The sequence below is a fragment of the Pagrus major genome, chromosome 2, assembly GCF_040436345.1.
Source record: "Pagrus major chromosome 2, Pma_NU_1.0".
Taxonomy (NCBI): domain Eukaryota; kingdom Metazoa; phylum Chordata; class Actinopteri; order Spariformes; family Sparidae; genus Pagrus; species Pagrus major.
In genome coordinates this window covers 472793-492500 of record NC_133216.1, presented here as the reverse complement: position 1 = coordinate 492500, position 19708 = coordinate 472793, and the positions used below count along the sequence as shown (strand labels likewise).

Below are 19708 nucleotides of genomic sequence, written 5' to 3'. Positions count from 1 at the left end.
GTTTTGGACCTGTCCCGCTCTCACTCAGTTCTGGAATTCTGTATTTGACTCACTCTCGGCCATCACATCTACCAAAGTCCTCCAATCACCCTTAGTGGGCCTGTTCGCTGTCCTGCCTGCTGCCAACCCACTGCCATCCTACTTCACTGAACTGGTGGCTTTTCTCACATTATTAGCGAGGCGCGTCATTCTGATGCACTGGAAGAACCTGTCTCCCCCCTCCCACACCCATTGGATAAGGGATGCCTTATCCTTTATGAAATTAGAGAAAATCAAACACTCCCTCCGTGGCTCCAATGAAAAATGTTTAAAGATTTGGCAACCCTTTCAAGAGCATGTCCAGTCCCTGCAGCTGGATGCTCCCCCACTGGCTAAACAGGGCCTGAACTGCACCTTCTTGTGGCTCCTGGCTGGGGTACGTTCTCTCCCTGTACTAGCAGCATGTGTCTCGTTTGTTAGTGTCTTTTAAGTGTCTCGCGTTCTTTTTTTTTTTTTTTTTGTCTTGTTTTGTTTTCACTTTTTTCCCCATGGGTATTATGTGTTTCCAGGTTTGTGATTCTGTGACAAATTTTATCCTCTTGTTTTAAGTGACACCACTTCCTGTTATTAGTGCTGACCTCACCTCATTCAATGGTCTGTTGTCTTACTCACTCAGATGTATGTAAGGGTCTGTGTCTCTTCTTTTTGTTGAAAACTCAATAAATAAATCATATTTAAAAAAAACAGTGGTCTTGAATTTCCTCCATTTGTACACAATCTGTCTGACTGTGGATTGGTGGAGTCAAACTCTTTAGAGATGGTTTTGTAACCTTTTCCAGCCTGATGAGCATCAACAACTCTTTTTCAGAGTTCCTCAGAAATCTCCTTTGTTTGTGCCATGATACACTTTCACAAACATGTGTTGTGAAGATCAGACTTTGATAGATCCCTGTTCTTTAAATAGAACAGGGTGCCCACTGATTGTCTGATTGTCATCCCATTGATTGAAAACACCTGACTCTAATTTCACCTTCAAAGTAACTGCCAATCCTAGAGGCTCACATACTTTTGCCACTCACAGATATGAACTATTGAATCATTTTCCTCAATACATTAATGGCCAAGTATAATATTTTTGTCTCATTTGTTTAATTGGGTTTTCTTTATCTACTTTTAGGACTTAACTTTTAAATCCAACATTAGATTTAGTTTAGTCCCTTTTTTAATATCTGACTAAATTTTTAAATGTAGTTCAGGCTGCACTGCATCATTTTCACCACCTGAGGGCAGCAAACACCTTCATGTTCCTTCAGTCTTCAGGTTAAACAACCCGACAGGTCCAGTCTCTCAGCTTGAAGGTTCTTGAAAAAGTTTCCTGACTTGTTAGAAAGTTGAGAGTAGATTTACAAAGTGTCATTGTCTTCCTCTCTCTTATTTTGACGGTTGTGTCTCTTGTGACTTCCTGTCTCCAGGTATGGTTATCATGTGTCCAAAACCTCCTACGTCATCTGTAACGACCCCCCCACCATCCAGAAGATCTTCAGCCGGATCAGAAACTTTGACGGTGACGGTTCGTACCCGAAGACGTGCGGTGGCGTCCAGATCGTCCACGTCAGAGACGTTACCACGGGATACGACAGCAGCCAGCCTGACCTCAGATCTGTAAGACATGAAGACGAAGGACACCAGAGAGACAGTTGTTGTCTTCAAAGTCACCTCGTCATTGAATTCATTGATTATTATCAGAAATCTCATTTTTCAGCAGCAGGTCATAAAAATATTTTTAAACTACGTTTGGATCTGAACGGGTTTCAAAAGCCATCAATGGCTTCAGCTTCTAAACTGAAACGATGTAAACTGAGTCTCGTGAAGATTTCATCTTTTCATGAAACTAAATGTTTCATCAGTAAATAATAATTCAATAATAAATAATTTTCTGATGAGTCGATAATTAAAATACTTCTCAAGCTTTGGTATAAAACATGTGCAGGTGAATAAAAACATTTAAAATGATCAATCATCCGTCAGTTTGACAAAAGAAGAAGCGGCTGCTACTTTACTGTCGACCAATCAGGAACATTTGAATAATCCGTCCTGATTGGACGGTTCGACCAACAGGCTGTGTACCGAGCTGCTGCTCACACACGTTTGTGTTCGTGACTTTATTCTTCTTTCACCTCCTCCATGTTTTCACTCTGCAGTAAAATACAATGTCAATTCAGTGGAAATACTTGAAGAAAGTACTGTAATAGATGTACTTAGTTACTTTCTGTGTGTGTGTGTGTGTGTGTGTCCTGTGTAGGTACTTCCTGTGTCCAAGAGCAGTCAAATGATCACCTTCAGTCTGCAGAACGGCGTCGTGGCCACGCTGAGAGCCAGCGGCACCGAACCCAAAATCAAGTTCTACACAGAGTACTGTGCCGCACCGGGGAACAGGTCAGCTGACTGATGCTGTGTGTACCAATACTGCTGATCACGCACACACGCACGCACGCACGCACGCACGCACAGACAGACAGACAGACAGACAGACGCACGCACAGACACACACACACACAGTCAAAGAAAATTAGAAAAATAAGCTTGATTAAAAAATGTTTCCATGGTAACTGATTGAGATTAAAAAAGTCAGAATTGGTGGTTTTGTGGGCGTGGCCTTGTTCAATGACATCATGGTGTGGGCGTGGCCTTGCTGACATCATCACTCTGTGTCTGTTGCAGCGAGGTGTCTCATCTGGAGGAGGAGCTCCGGAAGATCACCGCCGCTCTGGTGGACGAGTTCCTGGAGCCCGAGAGGAACAACCTGATTCGCCGCTGCGTCTAGCTCCGCCTCCTATGGCTGTTTCCTGTCTGTGATGTCACATCCTGTCAGTAAAGCTCACATCAGAAACAAACCATGAACTGAATCATTAACTGGAAGTCAGTGTGATGGATATTTAGTTGCAGGTTTGTCCCGCGGTATTTATGTCCTTCAGTCATCATCACACAGCAGAGAGCATGATGGGTAAACAGGACAGTGAGGATTTGTCTTTGAATGTGATTGGTTCACAGGACAGATGTTGTACAGCTGCAGGATCATTAAAGTATTTTCTTAGAAATGAAGTAAATATTTGTTTTCAAACACTGAAGAGTTTAAAAACATTAAATCTGGAAGTTCATCAGCGACAAAACAAATAAATAAATGTGTCGTTAGATTTCTACTTTAACCAAATTATCATTTTATCATGTTTCATCACAAAACACTAAATAAATCTCATAATTTAATGAAATCATAAGTTGACATTTAAGTTTTAGTGTCCAAACATTTCCTGTTGGTATAAAAATATTTTGTGATCAGACAAAAGAAGACGTGTTTTTATAGTGATGACTAGAAAATTATAGTTTTTTTGTGCATTTTTCATCAGATCGTTTGAGTCTTTTCTTTTGTAAAAAAGCCAAAACTTGTCTGGTTCCAGCTTTATTGGACTGAATCTCGAACAGTTTGGGCAAAATGAGACATTTGAAGACGTCACCGTTGACTCGTTGGACTTTTGATGTTCAGGTCAACAGTTTGTCGTCACTGAACTTCCACATGTGGATTTAAAGGGGGACTGTCCCTTTAAACCAAACACAAGTCTGCTGGTATCTTCTCTATTTGTGTTCATGTTGAAGCTGGATGTTATTTATTTTTATACTGGCAGAGATTAAAGATATTTATGTGACAGTTGATGCTGATGATGGTGTCACATTGTGTTGTTGTGTTGTGTTGTTGTGTTGTGTTTAAGGGTCGCTCAGCTCCGTCTGTTCTCAGTGACGTTGCTGCTGGTGTGATGTTTCAGATAAACCTGCTGTTCCTGTGGCTCTCTGACAATCCACCAATAAAAACTCCACAAAATCTTTACCATGTGTTTTTGTATTAATTCATTATGACGACGTTTTTCTGCTTCAACTCCAATAAAGTTAAATTAAATCATCATTAATTCTTCTCATGAAAACTGACTCAGTTCTTCTCGGTTTTTGTGTTTATTAAAATGTTTTAATGTTCCTTTACTATTATTATTTATTATTTTTCTATCTGAAATGTTTCGAACTCTTCAGATGCTTCGTCTTCTTCATCTCTCATTTCCTCTTCAGTAACTTTACGACTTCATTCTTTTGAAAAAATTTTATAAAACTTTTTCTCATACAAATGTTTTTTTCTTTTTCCTGAAGATAACAGAAACATGACTTTATTCTCGTAGTATTTTATTGTACGTCTCATATTATAAGTGTTGGTTAATAAACAGAATATATATGAATTATTTTGTCAGCTCTATTTTTTAGCAGCTCTCAGGAGTTAAACAACAAGGTTAATGAATATTGTTATAAGTGTAAAACACAGTAAAACACTTAATATTTGATCACATTTTATGAACTGAACTCAAACATGACGATCATCTCAACATAACCCAACTGAGATCAGACGAACATGATGTGACACTGATGTTTCTGTGACTTCTTCAGATGTACAGAATCTGTTGTTAATCTGTTGACTAATATAAATCATTATAACTTCATTATTAATCAACGTTGTCATTTTGTTTGTGCAGTTTTTCGCTGAGTTCTCATTAAACTTGCTCTGAAGCATAAAACATTCAGAAGGTGTTAAAGTCTAAAACAACTTTATTTTGTCTTTTTCTACATGAAGGACTTCCTGTGATGTCATCAAGTAACTTACACTTTCCTACTTAACTTTATATTTCCTAATGAGATGTGAAAGACTTTGGAGCTGTGTTTCTCCTCAGTGTGACTGTGTTTTAGTTTGATGACAGCAGTTCATATTAATGTCAGTGTGTTTGTCATGATTGTGGTTTGGGGACGACCGGTTTGTGGGTGAAGTTGCGGAACATCCTGGACCTGATCTGATGCAGGTTGAGGCCGTAGATGATTGGGTTGATGAGGGGCGAGACAATCAGGAACTCTGCAGCCAGCGCGTTCTGCAGCTCCTGCAGCGTGCTCTCGCTGCCATAACGAGAGTACATGATGTCGAACATCAGCGAGCTGGTGAAGACCAACAGCGTGATGAGGTGCGGAAGACACGTCTGGACGAACTTCTTGCGGCTAGACTGCATCCTGAGCGAGGCCCGGACCAGGTGTGTGTAGGACACCAGGATGAGTCCGGTCTGCGACAGGTGCGAGACAATGAGCACGAAGCCGTAGATGTTGTTGACGGTCGTGTCGGAGCACGACAGCTTCACCACCTCCCAGTTAGTGCAGAAGATCTTGGACACATGGCGTCCGCAGAGCGGCAGCTGGGAGGTCAGGGTGATGCCCACCACCGACTCCAGGATTGTGAAGCTCCAGGTGAGAAACAGCAGCTGGGCCACCTTCTGCATCGTCATCAGCGTCCGGTACTGCAGCGGCCTACAGATGGCCAAGTAGCGGTCGTACGCCATGACGGTCAGACTGGTGAACTCACAGAAGACGTAACTGTAAACCACAAAGATCTGAGTCAGACAGCCGCTGTATGTGATGACATGAGAGTCGGCCAGAAGGTCGTGAAGCAGCTTCGGGTAGAAACTTGACGCTCCAAAGATGCCGTTCAAACACAGGTTACACAGGAAGATGTAGATGGGCTCATGGAGAGATCGCTCCAGACAGATGGTGACGACCAGCATCAGGTTGACCAAGATGGTGAAGAGGTACGACATCAGAGCGAGGGAGAAGTAAAGGTGACGGTTTGTCAGAGAGTCGTTCAGACCCTGCAGCACAAACACCAGCTCAGAGTGATTCTGCATGGTGTCAGCTGAGAGGTCACTGCTCATCATCACAGTACAGTCAGATGAATGATGAACGTCTGAACCAGGTGTCCATCTACAGTTCACCAGAACAGAGAAAACATCCTCACAGCGTCAGACTGAAATCAGAGGATGCTCGGTGACAATATTGAAACAGCTTCCTTTAAATGAATCAAACGGACGAGCAGACAGCAGTGTGATCAGAGCTGCTGCTCACTGATCAGCCTGCAGACACAACAGGCAGCTTTTCATCATCAGCATCAACAAGTCTGAAACCAGAGGAGTGAACACAGAACACACACATTCAGCTCATTTCCTGCACATTTCTTCACATAAATCCTTTCAGCTGTTTGGATGTAAAACAATTTTTCTCTGAAAATCTGAAAATCAGTGAACACAATGTGTCTCTGTGCTCCTGTTGTCTCAGCAGAGGACAAGAAACATGATCAGAGACCTGCAGACTGAAACATCCACATCACTGACAGACACAAGCTGTTTGTGTCGGAGGATGTTTGACGGGGAAACATCAGACTCATTAAAGCTTCAGACAGTCACATGAAACCCTCTGAGACCATCAAGAACCAGGTTTCACTCAAGTGTCAGCGTTTAAACAGCAGAAACAAACTGAACAATGACACAATCAAACCCTGAAAGACACAAAGGAGAAATCACAACTGTTCATTGTCAACCAATCAGAGTCACAGAGACACAGTCAGGATCCTGTCGGGTTAAATGAGCTTCAACTGTTGAACGAAAACATCGATTATAAATTCAGAGGAGAGAAAACATCAAACTTCTGCTCAGTGACTCGTTTACATGAACAGCTGCTTCAACAAGATGAGACAGAGTCAGAGATCCTGTAAGAGACAACAACACATCACAGGTAACATCTGACAGGTGACAGCAGCCAGCAGCTCCTCTTATACACCTGAAACCTGCACACACATAGGTGAAGAGTGCCCACTGATGACATCACACAGGACGCTGAGGCCACGCCCCTCCTGAGGAACCTGTCAAACCTTCGATTTCAAACCAACAAAATGAAATAAAATAAACATCTATTCAGTGTTTTTTGTTTTTACAGGTTTTCTTCTTCTCGGCAGCTTTTACCTGTTAAACCCTCAGAACACTGCAACTCTGATATCAAACATTACACTCATTAAAGTTCAAACTGAAAGTGTTGATCTGTCACACAGACACAGTCACACTGACATGTTCTCACTGGTTCACTGGAGGACTCACTGGTTCACTGGAGGACTCACTGGTTCACTGGAGGACTCACTGGTTCACTGGAGGACGCACTGGAGGACTCACTGGTTCACTGGAGGACTCACTGGTTTTACTGGAGGACTCACTGGTTTTACTGAAGGACTCACTAGTTCACTGGAGGACTCACTGGTTCACTGGAGGACGCACTGTTTTTACTGGAGGACGCACTGGTTCACTGGAGGACGCACTGTTTTTACTGGAGGACGCACTGTTTTTACTGGAGGATGCACTGGTTCACTGGAGGACGCACTGTTTTTACTGGAGGACTCACTGGTTCACTGGAGGACGCACTGGAGGACTCACTGGTTCACTGGAGGACTCACTGGTTCACTGGAGGACTCACTGGTTCACTGGAGCACTCACTGGTTCACTGCAGGACTCACTGGTTCACTGGAGGACTCACTGGTTCACTGGAGGACGCACTGGTTCACTGGAGGACTCACTGGTTTTACTGGAGGACTCACTGGTTTTACTGGAGGACTCACTGTTTTCACTGGAGGACTCACTGTTTTCACTGGAGGACTCACTGGTTTTACTGGAGGACTCACTGTTTTTACTGGAGGACTCACTGTTTTTACTGGAGGACTCACTGGTTTTACTGGAGGACTCACTGGTTTTACTGGTGGACTCACTGGTTCACTGGAGGACTCACTGTTTTCACTGGAGGACTCACTGTTTTCACTGGAGGACTCACTGGTTTTACTGGAGGACTCACTGTTTTCACTGGAGGACTCACTGTTTTCACTGGAGGACACACTGGTTTTACTGGAGGACTCACTGTTTTTACTGGAGGACTCACTGTTTTCACTGGAGGACTCACTGGTTTTACTGGAGGACTCACTGGTTCACTGGAGGACTCACTGTTTTCACTGGAGGACTCACTGTTTTTACTGGAGGACTCACTGGTTTTACTGGAGGACTCACTGTTTTTACTGGAGGACTCACTGGTTCACTGGAGGACTCACTGGTTCCACTGGAGGACTCACTGGTTCACTGGAGGACTCACTGGTTTTACTGGAGGACTCACTGGTTCACTGGAGGACTCACTGTTTTCACTGGAGGACTCACTGGTTTTACTGGCGGACTCACTGGTTCACTGGAGGACTCACTGTTTTCACTGGAGGACTCACTGGTGGACTCACTGGTTCACTGGAGGACTCACTGTTTTTACTGGAGGACTCACTAGTTCACTGGAGGACTCACTGGTTTTACTGGAGGACTCACTGGTTTCACTGGAGGACTCACTGGTTTTACTGGAGGACTCACTGGTTCACTGGAGGACTCACTGGTTTCACTGGAGGACTCACTGGTTTTACTGGAGGACTCACTGGTTCACTGGTTTCAGTTGTTGTGCAGTAAGTGATAGATCTTTGACAGAGCAGTTTGTGACTGACAGGACAGACGGACCTGGACCACAGGAGAACCTTGGTCTGTCAGGTCTCCAGATGTTGAGCCAGCTACTGCTTGTGGAGACAGAGGTAACCATGGAAACAGCATGAGAAGACACACTGGGTTGTAATCAGCGTGAACACAAACATGTCGTAATGGTTGTTGTTTGGACTGAGTTCTCTTCTCTCACATACATGACACATACATGACAATACACAGAGCTGTAGTCTGTAGTCCTGAACCCAGATGTTAGCATGTTAGCACTTCCTGTCCCCTCGTCTCAAAGTCTGTGAGTTTGTTGATGTGTTTTCAGTTAAATGTGTGAAATAAGCTGTGTTGTCACCACAGGCTGAACATATTTACACATTTTGTTCTCCAACATAAAATCCATCATTAAATGTCCACAGTTTAATTATAAAGCTCTTCCATGTGTTAAAAACAGTTAGCGGTTGCTAACAAGTGTCTAAATGAGACTACAGAGGTTGTCGGGGACATTAAGCGTCCTCACAGCGAACACGGAGACTCATCTGCTCACTAGTCCGTCTTTACAGGCCACTTTAGTTACACACTGTTCTGACTCTGACTTTACAACTCGTACATTGATCAGTTTATAGAAAACCTGGATAGTAATTGTGCAGTAAGACGCTCAGTGGTGGAGACGTTTAAGTCATGTGACCGTGATGTCGTCTGTTTGTAGCCTAGCATTAGCTTTTTACTGCTACACATTTAATTTACACTTCAAACATCAGAGTGGAGTTCATCTGTGGAGATTATCTGGATGAACAGAACCTGGAAGGATCAGAAACTTGAGTTTGACACAGATTATTTTCTGCCAAAATACAGTTCAGTAATCCCACAGAGGAACCAGAGTGATGCTAACTTCAGTTAGCTACAAACATCAGTCATCCTGCAGCTCTCTGTCAGCCTCATGGTCCTCCTCACAGTAGGGCTGTGCAATTAATCGAATTTTGATCGTGATTTCGATTTTTGGATCTAACGATTTCCAAACTAATGTAATCGAATTGAAACGATTTATTTGGCATTTTTCGTTGTACAGTCGGCCTGGAGATTTTCTGAAAGAGACGCGCATGCGCAATTCAGTCCCTCCCCAAAGCATTCATCGCGGCCCTGCTGACTGGCACTCACTCAAGTTACGTTTTTCTCTAAATTACATAATTACATAATCGCCATCAGTCAATAGGACGCTGTCTGACTCTGTCACTCGCAGGGAGGGAGGCTGTTTTATGGGGGAAAGTTCACTGAAGTCTCGGTCGGGAGGGCTGACCTTAGACAAACACTTGGTAAGTAAAAGTTTTTTGCTGGGACAGACGCTGTTTTTTGGGCAGAATTGAGACGAAGAGTCGGTTGGACAGACAGTTCTCCACGTATATCTGCAGTATTTTTTTCCTCACATAAATTGCCAAAGACACGACCAGTTATTACGTTACTGTTGTTTGGTCCTGTAACGTTGCTTTGTGGGACATTTCTCTTTATTTTGTTGAGTGAAGGATCTGTTTAGTTATCAGACAGTGAACACCATCAGATCGACACGCCCTCGGTCCGCACCTCCGGCTTATCCGTTCACACTGGTTCGGTTCGCCAATACTGCGCCTCTGACACTACCTCTGACATTACCTCTGACTCTACCTCTGACTCTACCTCTGATACTACCTCTGACTCTACCTCTGACACTACCTCTGACTCTACCTCTGATACTACCTCTGACACTACCTCTGACTCTACCTCTGATACTACCTCTGACTCTACCTCTGACTCTACCTCTGATACTACCTCTGACACTACCTCTGATACACCCTCTGACACTACCTCTGACACTACCTCTGACTCTACCTCTGATACTACCTCTGACACTACCTCTGATACTACCTCTGATACTACCTCTGACACTACCTCTGATACTACCTCTGACTCTACCTCTGATACTACCTCTGATACTACCTCTGATACTACCCCTGATACTACCTCTGACTCTACCTCTGACACTACCTCTGATACTACCTCTGATACTACCTCTGATACTACCTCTGACTCTACCTCTGACACTACCTCTGACACTACTTCTGACTCTACCTCTGATACTACCTCTGACTCTACCCCTGATACTACCTCTGACTCTACCTCTGATACTACCTCTGACTCTACCTCTGACACTACCTCTGACTCTACCTCTGACACTACCTCTGATACTGCCTCTGACTCTACCTCTGACACTACCTCTGACACTACCTCTGATACTACCTCTGACACTACCTCTGATACTACCTCTGACTCTACCTCTGATACTGCCTCTGACACTACCTCTGACACTACTTCTGACTCTACCTCTGATACTACCTCTGATACTACCTCTGATACTACCTCTGACTCTACCTCTGATACTACCTCTGACACTACTTCTGACTCTACCTCTGATACTACCTCTGATACTACCTCTGATACTACCTCTGACTCTACCTCTGACACTACCTCTGACACTACCTCTGATACTACCTCTGATACTGCCTCTGACACTACCTCTGACACTACTTCTGACTCTACCTCTGATACTACCTCTGATACTACCTCTGACTCTACCTCTGACTCTACCTCTGACTCTACCTCTGACACTACCTCTGACACTACCTCTGACTCTACCTCTGATACTACCTCTGATACTACCTCTGACTCTACCTCTGACACTACCTCTGACTCTACCTCTGACACTACCTCTGACACTACCTCTGATACTACCTCTGATACTGCCTCTGACACTACCTCTGACTCTACCTCTGACTCTACCTCTGACTCTACCTCTGACTCTACCTCTGACACTACCTCTGACACTACCTCTGACACTACCTCTGACACTACCTCTGATACTACCTCTGATACTGCCTCTGACACTACCTCTGACACTACTTCTGACTCTACCTCTGATACTACCTCTGATACTACCTCTGACTCTACCTCTGACTCTACCTCTGACACTACCTCTGACACTACCTCTGATACTACCTCTGATACTACCTCTGATTCTACCTCCGGAGACATCAGAGGCGCAGCGAAATTTCACCCCTCGCAAAGACAAGGCCACAACCCCCACGACATCAACGCAGAGTCAGACATCGATCTCAGACACACTGTAGCTATAATGCGACTCCTTATCCGTCAAATTCGGATAGGCACAAGAAAATAACAGCTGCCATTGTGCAAATGCACCCTATCGTTTGTCTTATTTGATTTTCTAAGTATATTTATTTTATTCATTAAATGTTTTATAGAAGTTGCAGAACAGTTGGATACATATGTGTACATTATTTTCAATTTGAACATTTTGTGTATTTTTTTGAGAGAAATGCTGAATAAATGCATCATGTTTCCAAACTCAAAAATAATCGTTTAAATAATCGTGATTTCAATATTGACCAAAATAATCGTGATTATGATTTTTTTCAATAATCGAGCAGCCCTACCTCACAGGGACAGTTTTAACACAGGACAGAGATTATCTGGTCTCAGTCCAGCTTTAGAAACAGCTCTGGACTAAAGACTACAGCCTGGCGGCAGTGTTATATATTTTCTACTTTCTACTATTTGTTATTCATGTTCATGTTAATTATGACGTAGCATAATTAACATGAAGTCACACAGATGAAAGCTGCTTCATTAGCTGTGTTAAAGCACATCAGTCCCAGACACTGAGAAGAGTTTCACTGTGTGAGGGAAGTCACTGCACATTGAGCTCTTATCTTCTTTTTGTGGCTGCTGAGCCGTCATTCTACCAGGGTTTAGTGTTTGACTGACGACTGACCCAAGTCTTGTTTTATTTCCTCTGAAATACTACCAAAATAACTCTCAACATAAAGAGTAGTACACTAATAAATAAAACATTAATAAAGTGTAGACTAATAATGAACCGGTTGGATCGTCACTCTTCAAGGTGAAACATATGTAAACACTTCTCTCAGTATCACACAGCAGACATGTGAAGTGATGAAAAGTTCAACTGAGTTCATTCTCAGTAAAAGTTCATGTTGCAGCACCACAGAGCTGCTGGTGTCCCTCAGGTCAAAGGTCACTTCAGCATGTCAACATGTTTGTCTCTGAGGTGTCTTCACATTAGCCACAGTTTCCACTAATTCCCTCTGAAGCAAATTACAGTCAGAGCTGTTAACCAGTGAGACCAATCAGCCTGAGCAGACCTCAGTACTGGTTTGACTGGTCCACAGAGGCCTGAGGATCATAATGACCTCCCCTCAGACCGCTCTGTGACAACACCTCAGGATGGACACATACTGAAAGATGATGTAACAGCAACCTCCAAAAGTTTTCTGAAAACATTTTGTCTTTCATCATGCGTCAGCCCACAGACAGCAGTAAGTGTAAATGTATAACGATGAGTGTTTGAGTGTGAAGCTGGACTTATATCAGCACCACTGTAGAAACCTCCAGCAGAGGTTCTGATTATAGTTCAGCGTGTCATTTCCCCGCTGATAAAACCTCCACAACACTTGACTGATGTCTCATGTTTGAATAACTGATGACTTCCATGGAACGAGACGTCGTGATGAGGAGCCTGTAACCTTCCTCACATTAATACAGTAAACAGAAATGTCTGTTTGACCTTTGACAGGAGGTCTTTGAATGACAGAATCATCTTGTGGCCTCTTATTCTGTTTAAACACACCGACTGAAGAATCCGCCACAGAGCAACGTTACAACACCAGACAACAGTAATGTGGCAGCGGGTCGTGTCTTCAGCATCTTATATGAGGGATGTATCATGGAAAAGAGTCTGTTGTCCTGTCTGTCTGTGAGAGTCAGACAGGGTCCTCTGTTTACTGATGGTGATGATGTCACTGTCCTACACTTCCTTTAGCAAGAATGATGACATCAACAGCAGACTCCCAAAGACAAGTCTGAATCAATCCAGATAGACTGTGCATGTCTTTCAGTATAGCAAGGATGTAAAGTAGTGTGCCGAGAGGAAAGTTGTCCTGGACAGAATCTGAGCCCAATGGGCGCTACAACTAAAACACCAGTCAGAACGGGACGTTCATTGTAGCGAGGGTAATGTGTTTGGGCTGCGGCAGTGAGGAGCGCAGGGGTTCCCAGAAATAAAAACAAAGCCACCGCCTGCAGAACTGTCAAGTCCAAAATCTTCTTCGGAGAAACTCTACCCAACATCACACTGCGGCGGCCAATCAGCAATGAGACCAGAAGACTATCAGCCATGCTGGCTCATGTAGTATATAATATATATCACTAAAACAGGTTTGGGCTGTTGGTGTGAAATTAGTCTGACTAAGTTTGACATGAAAGATGTTTCCAGCATCCTACAAATCACACATCTTATATTTCTCGTTACTGCAACCAGTTTTTAATCACATCATGAACGGTCCAAACTACATGTAAAAAAATCTGTTCTGTTGTTAAATGTTCACTGCTCACAGAGATTCAAAGTAAAAGAAATGGCTCAGGATTCAGTGGATAATGGGCCATAAAGGGTTCTGAACTAAACACAGTGATTCGTGTTCGTTATCGTTGTCACTTTATTCAAAATACTACGGATGTCCCGATCAGGTTTTTTACCCCGATCCCAATCCGAGTCATTTCATATTTAGTATCTGCCGATACCGAGTCCCGATCTGATACTTAGCCCTAACTTATATTTTCCTAGATAATACAGTTGCATTAAGAAAAAAATCACCTGCATCCAAGCTGTTCCTTGTTAGGTTTTTTTGTTGAAACAAAGTAAATACTTTCATATGGTTCTTTCTTATTCTGCATATGCTATTGCAACATTGTTTTTCTTTTCTTTTTTTTTTTTTAACAAAAACAATCAAGTAAACAAAGTCAGTAACTAAACCCTGCTCCTCTACCACGGAGGTGGGCTGGTTATCCAGAGCGATGAATCCAGTTACCTTTTTCTGTAATATTTGTGGCCATGTCGCTGTCTCGAGGATATTTCTCTTTCCTTTAAAAAGTAGCCACGAGTGTTTGTTGCTTCGGTGCCTTTGCCTGTATTGCGTGAGTGAACTTGTTGTATTCCTTTGAGTGTTTGTTTTTTATGTGCCGTATCAAATTTGTAGTATTAAATGCAGCTCTTTTGTTACCCCCTCGCGAAACTGTCGTATTGACGTTACATGTTGCCACTGGACTGCTTTCGCTTTCTAATTTAAAATATTTCCACACTGCAGACATTTTATCCACAGGTTTGCTAGAGTAACGTTACGCGCGCGTCTGCGTTCTGCCACAAATTTTGCTCCGTTTACGACAGCTGGCGTAAAAATAATCGAGCTTGGGTCCACGTTCAAAATTGCCAATCCTGATCAGTGAAAAAATGCCCATATCAGCCCTGATCCCAATCCCGCAGATCGGCTCAGGAGAAGGGGCAGCAGTGTGCTGAACACTGATGTAATGTGCTGCTGTGGGCTTCGTGGGCTAGCAGTCGTGGTGAAACTTTACATCTGATATCTTACACAGGGGCATTGATCATCAGCAGCCCCCAAGGCCCATTAGACCTACATGCATTAGCATTGGAAGGTACATTTATCGTAACTATATGTAAAATAAAAGCCTCCTGGAGCCATTGTCTAAACCCAAGGGGAAGTCCACCATTTTGAATTTGGAGCTCATTTTTGGCGATTTGCTCGAGTGGTATTTTAACGAACATCTCCTACAGCTTTACCATGATCGACTTCAAAATTTTCAGGCCAATCTAAACACCTTTGGGATGAAAACTTATCAAAAGCTTCAACTGTTGTTGAAGGGCGTGAAACAGGTATGAAATTAAATAGGTCAAGCCTTATCCATCATTGATCCCAGTATTCTTGCAATTATCAACCCATCCATCACCTCTGGCTGTGTCCCAGACCACTTATAGGCAGCTTGTATCCAGCCACTTTTGAAAAAGTCCAGTCTTGCTTCATTAAATCTGAATAATTTTTGACTGATTTCAAAATGACCATTTATCTCAAAAATCCTGAAAAAAATGTTAAGGGAAACAATATTTTTTATAAATTTCAATTGGGTTTTCAACAAAAACACAGTACAGAAACAGCTTCATGAAGAGTTAGTAAAGACTTTGAATTTGATCGGGGAGAACCTTCCATCTTGGTTCTTCTTGACGTTAGTGCTGCATTTGACACAACTGACCACAAAACCCTCATCAATCGATTGATTCATAAGTAGGCTCAGGGTCTCAGGGAAAGTGCTGGAAGGGTTTATTTCATATCCATCAGATAGAAGGTTTTTTGTTTCTATGGGCAATTTTGTGTCATCATCTGCTCCACTGTCATAAGGGGTGCCTCAGGGGTCCATCCTTGGTCCCATCCTGTTTTCTCTGTATATGCTGCCCCTGGGCCAGATAATATCTCAGTTTGTCTCAACTACCTATCAGATCTGGGGTGGCCACAGGGGTGGCCCCGGGCCACCCCTCAGAATCGCCATTGCCTCTGAGGTCATTCAGTCAGAAGCTCTTGGTAATTCCACGTGCTAATCTCAAAATCAAAGGTGACTGCTCTTCTCTCATGGCACCCTCCCATCAGATCAGCTGAGTCTGTAGACGGTTTTAAAAAGCTGGTAAAAATAATACCGTTTTGATCTCATATGGTGCCCTGCGTGAGGCAGTGAGGCTGTTGGCAATCATTTATAAATGTGCAAAATTATTTTTAGCATAACTTGGCCGGTGCTAAAATTTGAGATTCACATCTTGAATTCTTTAGCCAGAAGTCCTTACATTTAACTCCACTAGTGTTCTACAGGAGTAGACATTGATTTGATATTTAATTGAAGACATTGTATTTGTAACAGTTGAAGTCTGGTGAGAATTGATTTATCAATCAAATTTATAACCCATTTGATTAACCAAATTCTTTTAGGTTATTAACGGCCACTTTGAGCGATTTGCTATTGCTGCTATGGATTCACTCGTTACTCGTGACAGTTTATGTTTCTGTGCGCCAAACAGCAACACTACTGACTGTACATTAGCCGTAAAATTAATGAGCAACAGCACGCACTGAGAGTGTGTTTCTGTCTAAGTCCAGGTGAACCTCTGATTCAACTCAGCACTCAGCAAAGACCCTGGTTCTCTTTTTTCCCCTCTCCTCCTGTAACTCTGTGTCTGATTTAATGCAGAAATGTTATATATTACATCTTTAAACTTAGGTGAGGTTCATGATATCAGGAGCTGAGACAATGCAGACCACAGGCAGATCACTGTTATAAAATCAGCTTGTCAGAATCAGAATCAGAAACATATTTATTGCCAAGAGGGATTTTACACCAACAAGGAATTTTTCTTGGTGAATAAGGTGCATGCATTGAAGATAATAAACAATAAACAAACTATATACATAGTAACTATAATATATACAATATAAACAATATAAACACACAGAGGCAAAAAGTGTGGGATGACTGATAAATAAAGACGGAAGATAAAATATAAAAGATATTAAAAAATAAAAGATGTAAAAGATGTAGATGTGTCAGACAGGAAGTCTGTGATCCACCTGCAGGTGGAGTCAGGCACGTGGAGCTGGGAGAGCTCGTCCTGTAGCAGAGCCGGGAGGATAGTGTTAAAAGCAGAGCTGAAGTCTACAAACAGGATCCTGGCATATGTTCCTGGGGAGTCCAGATGCTGGAGGGTGTAGTGCAGGGCCATATTTACTGCATCATCTACAGACCTGTTGGCTCTGTAGGCGAACTGCAGTGGGTCCAGGAGAGGGTTGGTTAAGGATTTGAGGTGGGACAGCACAAGGTGCTCAAACGACTTCATGACCACAGAGGTCAGGGCGACGGATCTGTAGTCATTCAGTCCTGTGGTCCTTGGTTTTTTGGGGACGGGGATGATGGTGGAGACTTTGAAGCAGGCTGGCACGTGACATATCTCCAGTGAGGTGTTGAAGATGTCCGTGAACACTGGAGACAGCTGGTCAGCGCGCTGCTTCAGAGTGGATGGAGAGACAGAGTCTGGTCCGGCTGCTTTGCGAGGGTTCTGTCTCTTGAAGAGCTTGTTGACGTCCCTCTCCTGCAGGCAAAGAGTCGTCACTGTGGTAGAGGAGGGGAGGGACCCAGAGGTGTGAAGTGGAGAGGCCCAGGGTCCTGCTGAGCTGGGGGTGGGGGGTTGGTGAGATGGGAGAGGGTGTTGCGGGGGATGGTGTCAGGACTGTCCCTTTGTCTCTCAAAGCGACAGTAGAACTCGTTCAGATCGTTTGCAAGTCGCAGGTCGTTGACAGAGTGGGGGGGTTTAGGTTTGTAGTTTGTAATCTGTCTGAGCCCCTTCCAGACAGAACCAGAGTCGTTCGCTGAGAACTGGTGATGGAGTTTCTCAGAGTACTGTTGTTTAGCTTCTCTCACCGCCTTGCTAAAGCTGCACTTTGACCTCTTAAACCTGTCCCTGTCCCCACTCCTGAACACACCCTCTTTTTGCATCCTAAGCTGTCTGAGTTTGGCTGTGAACCAGGGTTTGTCATTGTTATAACTCACCCTGGTGCATGATGGGATACAGCAGTCTTCACAGAAGCTGATGTATGACGTCACAGCCTCTGTATACTCATCCAGACTGTTGGTGGCAGTCCTGAAAGCATCCCAGTCTGTACAGTCCAAACACGCCTGCAGGTTCCCCACAGCTTCACTAGTCCACTGCTTTGACGTCCTCACAACAGGTTTGCAGAGCTTTAGTTTCTGCCTGTATGAGGGAATCAGATGGACCATGACGTAGTCGGAGAGGCCCAGTGCAGCGCTGGGGACGGCGTGATATGCACCGCTGACTGTGGTTTAGCAGTGAACCAGAATATTGTTCTCTCTGGTCGGGCAATTAATGAACTGTTTGAATTTGGGTAGTTCATGGCTGAGGTTACCTTTGTTAAAGTCACCAAGCACAATCACCAAAGAGTCCGGATTAGTCCGCTCCACACTCACTATCTGGTCGGCTAGCATGCGCTGTGCCTCCTGCACGTTAGCATGCGGTGGGATGTAAACACCGACCAGAATGAATGAAACAAACTCACGGGGGGAGTAGAAGGGTTTGCAGTTCATGAAGAATGTTTCCAGATGATGTGAGCAGTGCTTCGTATGCTGCCACTGGCCGTCCTGCCACTGAATAACACTGCGGTGTAAGTTGTGACAGGAGTCCTGTTTTCCCCCCAACAACAGGGAGAGGGTGAGGCCTCAACCTGAGACCCAAGTGAATCCATTTTAAGGGAAAAGGGAGGTGAAATCTGATTTTCAAAAAATATACATTTATACAGACTATTATGAGTTCTGTATTCAGGTATGGAAATCTGGCCAAGAAAAAAACCTTGAGCGAGGAACAGATTGAAGAAACCTGGTCAGTAGCAGCAGATGGATGCAGGAGGAACCGGACTAATTTAAATTTATATTTAGGGCATTTAGCAGACGCTTTTGTCCAAAGCGACTTACAATAAGTACATTTGTCACAAGAAAGAAACCACAACATATCACCGTCGATAAACTAGAAAAGAAAAATAGAAACAACTGGAGGGGTGGGGGGGTCTTGAGTCTTGAGTCTTTTGCGGAAGATGGCGAGTGACTCTGCTGTCCTGACATTGGTCGGGAGTTCGTTCCACCACTGAGGCGCCAGAACAGAGAAGAGCCGTGACTTCGCTGACTGGGACATGTGTGAGTAGATACTGCTCAGATTATAAGATCAAGATTATCAAAAGGCAGAATGCAGTAACTGCAGTTCTTAGGTTTTATATAGCTGTTTGTATTTTTAAATATTGTAGATGTATATGTGTATGTTGTACATGTACAATTACTGTATGTCCTGTTGTGGACTTTTGCTGTGGGGTTCTGGTGGTTTTGGTGTTGTTTGTTGGCTGGCTGTAGTTTTCTCTGATGGCCGGAGCGTTTCCCTCTCAAACACCTGCAGCGTATTTGTCAATCAGCGGCTGCTCAAATACTCTGGTCTTCACTCTACTCGCTGCCAGAGTACTTCGTCCTTGTGATGCGGCACATGGCCTCACAGCTCAACACATTTACTAGTGTTGTTAAGCTTTTCGTGCCTCGAGCCTCGGACTACGCCACAGTGAGTCTCTGCTACCACACCTGCAGCACCACCTGAGTCTCCTTCCACTAACACACCTGCCTGTGAATACATTCCCTAAAACCTCTCGTGTCTTAGTTACATTTAACTTCTTAATGGTGATTTTCTTCTTTGTGAATATTTTCAATATAAACTGTTGTTTGTGTGTTTGGATGGTTTAGTTTGAAAGTCTGTATCAAAATGTTACATTTCTTTTCAGCAATAGTTCCTCTACTGAAAAACACTTAGAGCTGAAAAG

At 43.5% G+C, this 19708-nt stretch overlaps 2 protein-coding genes across 2 annotated transcripts in view; one reads left to right on the top strand and one right to left on the bottom strand.

The window, feature by feature from the left end:
* pgm2l1 (phosphoglucomutase 2-like 1) overlaps positions 1 to 3859 on the top strand; it is a 15729-nt gene extending 11870 nt beyond the window's left edge. The window contains exons 12-14 of the mRNA XM_073491147.1: positions 1452 to 1641; positions 2282 to 2415; positions 2701 to 3859. Coding sequence (XP_073347248.1) covers positions 1452 to 1641; positions 2282 to 2415; positions 2701 to 2803 — 427 coding nt within the window. The 3' untranslated portion in view covers positions 2804 to 3859. The remainder of the gene's footprint in view (positions 1 to 1451; positions 1642 to 2281; positions 2416 to 2700) is intronic.
* Positions 3860 to 4796: 937 nt separating this feature from the next.
* LOC141011592 (olfactory receptor 6N1-like) lies at positions 4797 to 5735 on the bottom strand. The gene has a single exon (XM_073484776.1). The coding sequence runs from the start codon at positions 5733 to 5735 to the stop codon at positions 4797 to 4799; it is 939 nt and encodes a 312-aa protein (XP_073340877.1).
* Between the last annotated feature and the right edge of the window lie 13973 nt (positions 5736 to 19708).